The following is a 12,623-nucleotide window of genomic DNA, read 5'->3' on the forward strand; positions in this document are numbered from 1 at the left end:
ATAAATTGGGCCTTAAGAGTTTCAAGATGTTAGAATTACTTTATTGACTTATGAATATATGTGGAATTTTTTCTGATAGGCTAACTCGCATGTTTCAATTCTAAACTCTGATATTTGGATTCCGGCTCAAAATGATGCATCTAACTTTTATCATGAGTTATTACGGGAATTAAAAACCATTACCTTCTGGTAAAAACCGTCTATTTAAGTTCCGTACTAATATGAATTCGGGGGTTCTTAGGATCTTGAGTCTGACTGTCTCGGGGAATCCACTTTGAACACGTTTGGCAATTTCTCAGCTATTCAGGATAAAGGGAATGAATACTGACTATACTCTTATTATAAAATTCAGCAATTTCTCAATTATTTTTTTTTTTTTGTCTGTTCTTGTGAATAAGACCAGTAATATTATTTTGTAAAACGCCATTCAAAACTTCCACCGGACAGTTGTTTTGCCCGATTTAAATGTTTTGATCAACTTAAGTATGATCTTTTGATCGTCAAAAATAAACATGGTACTTTTACCACGCGGTTTTGAACTGGGAGTAGATTTCGGCTAATTTTATATATTTAAAAAACAAAATAATACCAAATCACGTTTCTCTTCCACTGTCCACGTTTCAAGTGGAACCGTATTTGAAATAAACAAAAGAGGTTATAATAATGGAAATTCTTTTCAAGTAGTTGATATTTTCTAAGTCAGTGGTGCTAAATTGAATGTCAGTTTTAGTTTATTTTATTTAATAATTTTTCCGCTGTTATATATTTCATTAATTACTGAATGAACCTCGTTTAAAATACTTACCTCCAATTGCATTTACCTACTAGTTTTTTTATGATAAAAACTTAATTTTTTATCAGATGTACAAATTGTCAAACCTGACAAAAATTTGAATCTAGAATTACCGAATGAAATTCACATAAACTTTGCATTCATCCAAGAAGTAAATTAAAAGATGTTTAATCTTTTTAAGTAGTGGAAATTATGTGTAAGCTATACCCGGTGTAACCTGTGTTTTCGAATCCCGGTCAGGCATGACATTTCCACACGCTACAAAAATTGTCATTTATCTCCTCATCCTCTAAAGCAGTACCCGGAGATTGGAAAAAAATACCCGGGTGATTCAAAAAGCACTTCACAAATTTAAAAGCGTATAATATTTTATCGAAATAACGTGTAGATTCAGTTGAGGTCTTATTTCATAGAAAAACACATCAAGTTTGTCACCCGACATTTACTTTGGTTCGATATGACTTTCATTTGTAATGCGACTTACAATCCACCTGAAGTCGGGTTTTGCCTCTGCAGCTGCGGCGTTAATTCGAAGTCTTAGCTTCAACAAGATCAACAGGCAAAGGTGATAGATAAACCTGATCTTTAATAAAACCCCACAAAAAATCTAGCGGGATCTAATCTGAGGAGCGAAGTGGCCATGAAATTGGACCTACACGACTAATTCACCGATCTGGGAATCGAGTAGCAAGAAAATCTCGGACTTCTAGGCGGTAGTGAAGTGGTGCTCTGTCTTGCTGATAGTAAAGCGTCCATCTTGGTCATCATCGTCTAAGCGAGGAGCTAGAAGAAAATTTTGAAGCATATGTATATAAACGATACCATTTACGTTTGCCTCCTGAAAAAATAATAAGCCGTACAGTTTTTGTTCGCTTAGGGCAGAAATACCTTGTCGTTAGGGCTATTACGAATGTGTTGCAAAGTTTCATGAAGGTTTTCGCTACCCCATATTTGGCAGTTATGGTTTTTCACTTTGCCGCTGATGTTAAACGTTGACTCATTACTAAAAATTACATCAATCATTACTAAAAACGTATTGTTGTCTGCAATTCTATCAACATTTCCAAACAAAACTGCAACTTTGTCGTCATATGTAACGCGTTGAACCACGGTCAGTTTGTATGGCTTCAAGTGCAAGTAATACGCCCCAAACAATCGTTTGTGTAATGCAAGTCTCTCGTAACGCACGTCGAGATGGACTACGAGCAGAGGTTTCCCCGAGTTGTCCTACAGCAAATTCAGGGACGCGTAGGCGTCCTGGTGATTTTTGGTTGTTAAATAGAACAACCTGTCTCAACGAAGGTTTGGTGCCAAGAGTAAACTGTGGAGTATATGACTATTAGGAGACTGCCTACCGTACATTCTACAAAAATAATGTTGAACTGCAGTTGCTGACTGCAAATTGTGATTAACAGATATAGCGAACACGTTCCGCACCAGTAAATTATCAATTTTTGGAAAAACTGGTAAACAGCGCTGGTGGCCGAATTCGGTACTAATGAACTACGTGAGTCAAAACATGATGTGGTTTGCTGTGTGACGAAATCTCAACCCAATGTGCAAGTTATGTAAATAAATTTTTATATCCTTCTTCAAGTTGTGAAGTCCATTTTGAATTACCTGGTTGTATATTTTAAAAAGACAAAATATCTAACAAATAAAACGAGTAACGGAACATGAATTACGATATTTTTATTATTATTTTTTTTTTTAAATAATAATTTTTGATTAATTAATAAGTTAACTTTATAAAATTTCATTTTTCATCATATGATTAACGTGTTTTTTATTATACCTATTAAGTTTGTGCTAACTTATTACGGATTCTTTTTAATATTTTTATTATATAGAATATTTATTAAACTCATTATTCTATGTCATATTTATAAAAATAAATTAACACCTACTCGTTATTAATAAATAATATGCTTCAGAAACAGATACTAACCTAAGTACCGTAAAAAAATACTTCAAATTTGTCTGTTCATATTATTATTACTTTTTTTTTGGTCTGATGTAGAGTTAATTTTAACTCTACAGTTACAGTTCTCACTGTTAGTCGGTTGGTTTAAAAACTTTATAACCGTTACTAAATGTCATTTTCCTGCCTCTAAAAACAGAAACTGCGAAATTAAAATACGACACCGTATATCAAAAGATTAATGAAGCATATTTTTATCCCGTTTAATTCTTCTATAGATCTTATGAATGTACTATTTATGTACAATATTGGCTGCTGTTATAAAATACGGGTTAAATTGATTTGCTTGTTTATTTTTTATAGATTTATTTATAAAATTATACTAGTATGTGATAGTGGGAAAGAAAGTTATTATAAATGTTTTAATACCATTTGTCATTACCCCGTTCTAGAGAACAATAGTTAATACTTGATTATAATTAAATAAATAGTATAATAGAAAAATTTAATACAGGTTTGCTTTGTAAATACAATAAATTGTGGTTGTCACAATAGTTTAATGTTATCAAAACGATAAATTTATTAAAAACTGCTATATCTGTTATAACTGCTATATGGTTTTGTTTACCATAAATGACAGAACTCGTCAACTGTGCAATATTATAAAAATGGATTAATTTGTTACTTTTTATATTCGCGTTAGGAAACAAGACTTAATTGTTTTTTCTTTACGTTTTTCTAAGAATCAATAAAACATTAAACTATTGCCTCGTTTGTTTTATTAGTATACGTATAGTAAAAACATGTAATGATATGGAAATAAGAGTATAAATAAGAGAAATGTGACGCAACCTTATAGAAAAGTGTTTTCTTCTTTTATTGCTGGTTTAATTGAGAAAAAATGGGTACACAATGCAGCAAAAAAATATTCATTGTCTCCGAAAACATAAATGTGCTAATTGTGCCCAGACCTGGAATGCCTTCGCAGAAAAAGTACGGTGTGAATACACCAAACATGTTCTCCACCAAGCGGCTGTACGACAAGTTTCAAGAGACAGGAAATGTGGCAGATGCAGCCAAAAGTGGTACCAACAGTACCAACATCAGAAAAGTTGATCGAAATGAAAGCTGCATATTCTGTTAGGACGGAAAACGTGTAACTTTCTGTCAGTGATTCATATAGATAAAAACTCGATGATTGGTTTCGGTCTGACAAAGCGTGGTTCCACCTTGATGGATACATGAATGCACAGAATTCACGGATTTTGTGTACGGAAAATCAAACATCAGCTGCACCAGTCTCCTTTACACGGACAAAAAGTGGGTGTTTGGTGTGCAATTTCCCGTATTTCACGGCACAGTGAACAGTGAGCGTTACATACAGTTGGTGCAAAAATTTGTAAACACTATATATCTGCAGATCGCTAGAGTACACGTGGTTTTAGAAGGACAATGCTACGGCTAATACAGTCAACAACACTATGACTTTCTTGGATCGGTGTCATCATGGACAAGTTATTTCGAAGGGGGTTGTGGCCTCCTCGATCTCCTTTCTTTCTTTCTTTTTCCTGTTCAGCCTCCGGTAACTACCGTTTAGATAATACTTCAGAGGATGAATGAGGATGATATATATGAGTGTAAATGAAGTGTAGTCTTGTACATTCTCAGTTCGACCGTTCCTGAGATGTGCGGTTAATTAAAACTCAACCACCAAAGAACACCAGTATCCACGATCTAGTATTCAAATCCGTGTAAAAATAGCTGGCTTTACTAGGACTTGAACGCTGGAACTCTCGACTTCCAAATCAGCTGATTTGGGAAGACGCGTTCACCATTCCCCCGATCTCCTGATTTATCCTTTTCTGACGTTTGCTTATGGGTAAACGTTAACGATGGAGCTTACAAAACTCATGCTTACACCAGTCTCGAATTGAAGAGCGAAATTGAACGATGTCTCGCTCCAATTCCGCAAAAAAACGTTACAATGCTCTGTATGCTTTATGCTAATATTTAAAATGATATAGACGAATTGAATGATGTCGCAGTTGATTTTCAAAGATAGTACGGCGATTCTAAAGATAAACAAACCAAAAATTCTAGGAAAACTGAAGAGTGAAGTAGTTCTCTGTCTAATTTAGTGAGCCGAATATGTAGACATGTATATCAGTGTATCATATCCATTAAAAGTGCGTCATCAAAATTTAAGCCTATTTTTATGCTGATTATTTCATTGTAGTTTATTTTAAAGAACCGAACACATTTTTTTATTAAAAATGTTTGGTTATTGATTTAAAAATTATTATATTATTATAACGATTTTTTTTACATAATAGCTATTTTTCCGTAATATATTTTTTCTTTTCATTTCAGCTTGGACGATGGGATGGTTGGTTTGTAAAACAATACCATATTTACAAGGAGTTTCCGTCAACGCCTCAATAAATACATTAGTAGCAATATCAGTTGAAAGATGTTTAGCCATATGTTATCCGATGAGATGGCAAATGACATCAAGAGCTTGCCGGATTATAATATTATTTATATGGATATTTTCTCTTACAATTACCCTTCCGTGGGCAATATTCTTCCAATTACAACCGCTAGAAGAAGGAAGTGACATTCAGGTTAGTATTTTTGATGTAATATTATTTATATTGAAGAAACTAAAAAATTTCAGTGGAGTTGTTTTTTTTTTTGTCATTATGGTAGCTGGATTTATAATACCAATATTTATTACTAATTGTCATACAAAAAAAAGTCGTGAAACGTTGCCTAATATTTAATACAGTTTATTGATAAACGTTACGTCATAAATACGGAGAAGAGTATTTAAAACAGGCCCAAGAAAGTCCTTGGTTTGGTGGCTACTTAATTTAGCGTCCTTTAACCGATTAAAATTATTCTTGGAACGTTAGCTTATATGATATGCTTAAAAAGTTTTTTTTTTTGTAAAGCTTAAGAGATACGCAATAGATGCGATAAGAAGTAACGCATTACCTACAAACGCTAAGTTATCTAGATAATAAATTCAAGGTTATAAGTCATCATGATAAAAAATAAATTCCCACTAATCCCTTAACAGCGGCCAGTTCTTATTGGTATTTCAGGTTTACCGTACAGTGGACCTAGAGCGTGCGTCGTATTAATGTGCACATACTGGCTTACTGCGCTATTAACTACCCTGAAAAACTCTGATAATGTATTGCATACTATGTAATTGTACGGAGCAATACGAGATGTTTTCGTAAAGGAATGACTATCTAACTGTTCCGCTCGTCCTAAACAATCTATCTCTTTCGCACGCAATGTGCACAGCTATACGCCACCCGTTATACTGTTAGTTACATTTATCCGATTTCGTTTAGAAGTTTAGTTCGTTTTTTGTGGACTAGAATTTAACTTTTATTTTCTGAATAAAATGTGACATTTATTAGAATACAGTGTAATTTATTATATTAAAGTAAATTATAATTGTCAGTAAAAATTAATTGTAATTATTCGAATCATATTAAGTTAAGGCCGATAACGTTTTGTAACAAAAGATTTAAAAAAATAATAATTTCAATCATTAGTATTACCGGCGAAAATGCTGAAATGCAATATTTTCCGATCTTCGTGGCGAAGTGATAGCGAATCGGCCTTTGATTCGGTGAATCTGGGTTTGAATCTCGATGAAGCGTTGTATTTTTCATACAATACAAAATTCCATTTTCATATTCCCACTCAAAATCATATTTGGTGAATTAATTCAACAAGCAAAAAAAAAAAAAAAATTAAAAATAATTTACAGTAAAATCATGCACGTATACGCTTAATTAAACAGCCGCCAAAGTAAGAATAGCTGAATTTCGCCTCGGATTTAATGCCTTTTTCTGTACATAACAAATTGCAATCTATCAATAGAGCTATTCTGTAAAAATTTTAATTTTTGTGATTACGACTTCTTTTTCCTTAATTAAATTAAGAACATTCGTTCCTTATTTAAGAGGATACGTACAATAATTTATCTTCATCGAATTATCGTTAAATTAAAATACTTACTTAGAAACTGAAAATGGTTATAATATAAAGAACATAAATAAATTTATAAATCTCAATTTAAATATAAAAATAAAGTAAATAAATTTAAAAAAATAATAATTTTTATATTGATTTGAATTATAATTTTGTACGTATAAATTTTTCAAAAAACAAAACTGAAACTAATAAATAAAAACAGAAACTAACGAAATAATAATAAGAAGAATATTTATTATAAGAGCAAATTTTTATAAAATATGATACAGACGGGAAAAATTGTAAAAATATTCCATATAGACTGACAAATAGAAACTTTATAAAAGCTTTCAGGAACGTTTAAAAGCTTATAAATGCAATAAACAAAAATCTAATTACAGATCACATAAGGGAAAATAAGTTCAGATTTTCAAGTAGTCATATACATGTTCGTATCGTAAATCAATAGTAACAAATTTAAGTTTCGTAAACTTAAAACAAAATTACACAATATATAAACCAACAAATGAAAATGTAGCAGGTCAACAATTAAAATATGAATACGCTAAGGGAAATAATATATTTCAATTAACCTATTATAATTTAAATTTAACCCACCGGGTTGGTCTAGTGGTGAACGCGCCAAATTAGCTGATTTTAAAGACAAGAGTTCTAAGGTTCAGATCCTAGTAAAAGCAGTTACTTTTATACGGATTTGAATACTAGATCGTGAATGCTTTGGTGGTTTTTTTTTTCTCTCACCTCCCCTGGGCCAGACCGACTTGGTATTACGCCGCCCAGGGGAGTGTCTTTAAACTCAAATAGGCCTCCCCACCTACCGGCTATATACCGGCATGGCAGGTCGGCCTACCGGTTAGCTCTTTTTGAGAGTTCTTTATTAATATTGCCCTTTTGGACACCACGCCAGACCCAGTTCGCCGCTTCAGTGTTCAGTGTGCTGTTACCTGACTGTTACCCGTGGAGTCCTTGGTGGCTCGTCGGTGCCAACACACCGCAACATGCTGGACCTCACCAGCAAGGCTGTCCACCCAGTCCTATTCTAGCCAACACCTTGTCTTCTCTCATCGGAGTATTTCTGTACAACAACTTGTCTAACAAAACTAGCAAAGTTATTCCAGTTTGACTCGCTTCTTAGCATGTAGTCTATTGTTGTCTCTGGAGTTATACCTGTGAGTGCCTTACTATGTCTAAGTGTGTCCCACATATTGCACTCAAAAAAGGTGTGCTCAGCATCATCTATCTCGTTGCAGTAGTTGCAAATTGGCTCTTCTCTCTTGCCTATTTTGTGCAGGTAGTTATTGAAGGAACCATGTCCTGTAAAAAACTGCGATAGGTGATGATCAACCTCACCAAATCTTCTCGACAACCACGGCTTGATGTTGGGGATGAGGGCTCTCGTCCATCGACCCACAGCTTCCTGCGACCATCTTTCCTGCCAGATATTATAAACAGCATCTCTGACCTCTTGTTCTGGCTTGCCTTGTGCCCTCTCCACCCTCTTTTTGCGATTAGGTCAATAGGAGGTGTACCCGATAACACGCACAGGGCGGCATAGGACACTGTCCTGTATGCGGACACAACACCTAGGAGCACACACCTGTGCGTCCTCGCCAGTCTCTCTTTGGCTCTCTTTTGTGGTTGGGTTTCAATTAACCACACGTCTTAGGAATGGTCGAATTGAAACTGTACAAGACTATATTTTATTTGCATTCATACATATCATCCTCATTCATCCTCTGAAGTAATACCTTACGGTGGTTCCGGAGGCTAAACAGAAAATAAAAGAGAACTTAAATTTAAAAATATGTTTAAATATTGTTAAAAGTTAATGTGTTCATTATCTACCAATAAACAACAATTTATAACAGTAGAATTCAGAATAGTTCATTTTATACAAATCTCTCAATATAAACTTAAATCTCATAATCCATATTATTTTTCTAATCTTCTGAAGTACAAATGTTGTAATAGTAATTTTTGTGGGTAAAAAAGGAAAATAATAAATTTAAAAAATTATATTAAAAAAAACCATAATAAAAGAATTTATTTTTAATTTATTTTTATTATTGTTTTTTTATTTTAGCGAATTATTTCATTAATTGTTTTCAAATATTTTAAAATAAGCTCTTATTGTATTCTGTTATAACTGTTTAAAAATTGTAAATATTTATTAACCATTATGACTTCGGAAATGCATAATTATTTTTGTTTTTCAGCAACGAATTGGCGAATGATAGGGTCAACTTTTTATAAATTGCAATTAAAAATTAATCTGAATACATGTGACGGAAATGTTTCTTATTTTAAACGTTATGAGGAAAGTTTACTTACAAAGTTAACATGTAAAATAATTAAATATTATTTTATTAAATCAATGTAATTATATAATTTTAAAATAGGAATTAAGGATAAATGATGTATCATACGAAAATATAAAATTAGTCTGTTAAAGATAGTAGTAAGAAAAACCGCATTAAGAAAACAAGAATGAAAAGCAAATATGAATAAATTTATGCAATATTAAAAGAAAGTATTGAATATTTAATCTTGGAATTAATGAGTTGAAACAAGAAAACTAAAAAGAAAACCCTTTTTTCATATTATTATGTAGAAAATTACAGAAATAATTAGGAAATGTCAAGAAAAGTTGAAATAACATTGTTATGACATGAAAACCGAAAGATTTCCTTCGTAAGTATTGAATTATGAAACGAAAGTTAAAATAAGTACTGAAAAGACGTAAATATTAAAACAATGTTCAAGCAATTTTTTTTTTATGAATAAGTCACCATAACCGGGAACCTAGTTATTTTCATTCAGAGTTTTAGGAGTGTGTATAACGCATTATTTTATGACAAAGTGGCACATTAATTTTTTCTTTTACGTTAACGATCTCGCTCTTTATTATTACTGAAAAACATCTGAGGTAAAAAAAGGGACTACTCAGACTTACTTTTTTGAAAATAACTTAATAAATATACACTTAGTGGTAGGGTTGCATATCATCAGAAATTTGGTGGGTTAGAAGTATTATTAAAGAAGAGATATTAAGAAGAGATATTAAACCGTACATTCGACGCTGAAGAAGAATGAGAAACTACTTCTTTTGTAATTTTTCTGCTAGAATGATTATTATTCTTGAAAATAGTTCGTTTGTGATTCAATCAGGTTGCCGAATACCTGAAACGATCTATTTCTTATAATATAATTCTATGTAGTTATTAACTTCATATATATTATGAGTATTGTCCTTAATTGCCCGTCAAGTTTGACTGTACGTGAAACAAAGAAAATATAATTTTTGGGAAATAGATCCTGTGTATATTTAAAAAATTTTTTTATTTGCATTCTATCATTTTTCCCCAAAGGAAGGGTCAGAAAATGTAAAAAAATTAGAAAAATAGGTTACAACTCAGTTTTATCCTTGTAAAATAGAAATATCCTTGAGTAAAATAGAAACCTAAACAATAGGGATATATGTACCTTTAATATATATTTTTTCTAAAATGGATATATTTCTAGGTATTTCCAAAAAAAGTACATTTTTTACTCCTTCATGCCTTACAACCCTCTAAAAATCCCTCTATTCCGTAGAAGCTCAAAAATTTCAATGAATATGGATAAGTATTCATTGCAAATAAATACCCACAGCCTTTAAGTAGTTCTTTATATAATGCATAGTCTTATTGTATATAATAGTTTTTTTAAATCATTGTTTTCCTATTTCGCTTTAAAAATAATAATAATTTTTTTTCTTTAAATTTAAATTTAAAGGTAATTCTTTTCAAAATAAAGTACCACCATATTTCTTCCTCTTTCTGTTAGTTCATATTTTTTAGTACATCAGTCTGTGTTTGTCTCCTTGTATTTCTTATACAAATCTTCAAGTAATATCGTATGGTTACTATTTAAGTATTTAAATCATTGAGAAAATATTTTAATTTTTGTTACTACTACTGCTACTACTACTACTACTACTACTACTACTACTACTACTACTAATAATAATAATAATAATAAAGCAATAATTATCATTAAGAAATAAACGAAATACTCGTAAGTAATAAAAATAAAAATATTTTTTCATAATAATAGTAATAATAATAATAATCCGGAGGTCCTGGGTTCGAATCCCCATCAGGATGACATATTACACATGCTATAAATTTTCATTCTCGTAAGCCTAAATGAGTAAAGTAGTAGATACCCGTCATCTCAAAAAGAATATAATAATAATTATTATTATTTCGGACTACCTCTTCTTATGATCATACTTATCCCAAAGACAGAAAGGATACCTAAGTCCCAAAAGGAAGCATAAGTATTACAAAATTCATCAAAAAGATCTTATTTTATTCTAATGGGAAAAATTAAAAGAAACAATCCGAAAAAAAAACATTAAATTACTATAATAATTAACATGGAAAACTTTTAAAATCAAAACAAAGAAATTCAATTGTAAAACGAAATTAACATTTACCTGAATTTTTTTTTGAGGAACACAGAAAATAGTCATCTCTTAGTAAAATGAAGTACCACGTCAGCATAAAAATGCCTTCCATTTATGACGAAAATTCACAGGACACTGTTAAATTAAAAATATGTAAAGAAACTCAAAATAAAAATGAAATTTTAAAAAAAGAATCACAGGATAAAAAAAAAACATTAAAATAAAAATAATAATAATTATTTATTTAATTTTATTTAATTATTTAATAATAATTAAAATTTTTCTTTTTTTTCAGACGTGTCTGGAATCGTGGCCAACACCAGATAATGGAAATATTTATTTTGTCGTTGCAAATTTAGTTATGTGTTATTTATTACCGTTGTCATTGATATCGGTATGTTATTTTTTAATTTGGAGAAGAGTTTGTTGCCGTAAACTTCCAGGGGAAGTACAGATGTATCAAGAATTAATCGTACATCGTTCTAAAGTTAAAGTAATCAAAATGTTATTATTAGTTATAATATTATTCGCTTGTTCTTGGCTTCCATTATATATTATATTCACAAGAATTAAATTAGGCGGTGATTTATCACCAGGCTTTGAAGAAACTTTAATATATTTTCTATTACCGTTAGCGCAATGGCTCGGTTCTTCTAATTCTTGTATAAATCCTGTACTTTATGCGTTTTTTAATAAAAAATTTCGTGTGGGTTTTAAAGCGATTTTATCGAGTAAATCTTGTTGTAAACCTTTAAGATACGATTCTAGTTTTGACGGTAGGAATTTAAGCAGTAAAGAAATGATTTTATGTAACAGTAATATCGGTCCGGTAAGACGTTCGTTGACAAGAATGACTATAACATCAGGTACAGGTTTAAAACCGGCTAGAGTCGGCGGTTCTGAAAGTAATTTAGTTAAAACAAGAACGTTATCGTTGAAAAATTTAAATCGTATTAATAATAATAGTACAGACGGTCCGTATTTTACTAATACGCACATGAACGGTATGGCAGCTAGCGACATGGCACTGCATTCAAATGCAACTTTTGTATGAAAAATTGGATTGTTCTAAGAAGTTTAAAAACTGTTGGAACAAATGAGCAAATAATATTTACGACAACAAATAATATGTTGTCAGATTTAAGAAAGAAAACATTTTTGGCGGAAAGCCCCTTTGAGTAAGAAAAAGCGGAACGATTTAAGAAAAAAAACGGTAAGAATAATGCCAATGAAGGCGTTATTAAAAATAAAATGAAAAAGATTCTCGTCGTTGACATAATTTGATTTTGAATAGTAAAATTTTATTAGAACTATTTATTCGAGAATCAATTACATTATTACTGTTTACTGTACCTCATTTAATAAGAATTTAGAGAACGAATATGTGTCTACTACTCTCTGCTATTCCGGTTAAAGTTGCCAATAAATTTTGGATATTACAG

The 12,623-nt window shown here is 31.3% G+C and overlaps 1 protein-coding gene across 1 annotated transcript in view; it reads left to right on the forward strand.

Annotated features, from left to right (window-relative positions):
* The window catches only part of LOC142331743 (neuropeptide SIFamide receptor-like), a 162,356-nt gene extending 150,121 nt beyond the window's left edge, over positions 1–12,235 (forward strand). Inside the window, exons 2-3 of the mRNA XM_075377799.1 lie at positions 5,085–5,338; positions 11,477–12,235. Of these exons, the coding sequence (XP_075233914.1) occupies positions 5,085–5,338; positions 11,477–12,235 (1,013 nt within the window). The remainder of the gene's footprint in view (positions 1–5,084; positions 5,339–11,476) is intronic.
* Positions 12,236–12,623: the final 388 nt, after the last annotated feature.

This window comes from Lycorma delicatula, chromosome 10 (assembly GCF_047948215.1).
Source record: "Lycorma delicatula isolate Av1 chromosome 10, ASM4794821v1, whole genome shotgun sequence".
Lineage (NCBI taxonomy): Eukaryota > Metazoa > Arthropoda > Insecta > Hemiptera > Fulgoridae > Lycorma > Lycorma delicatula.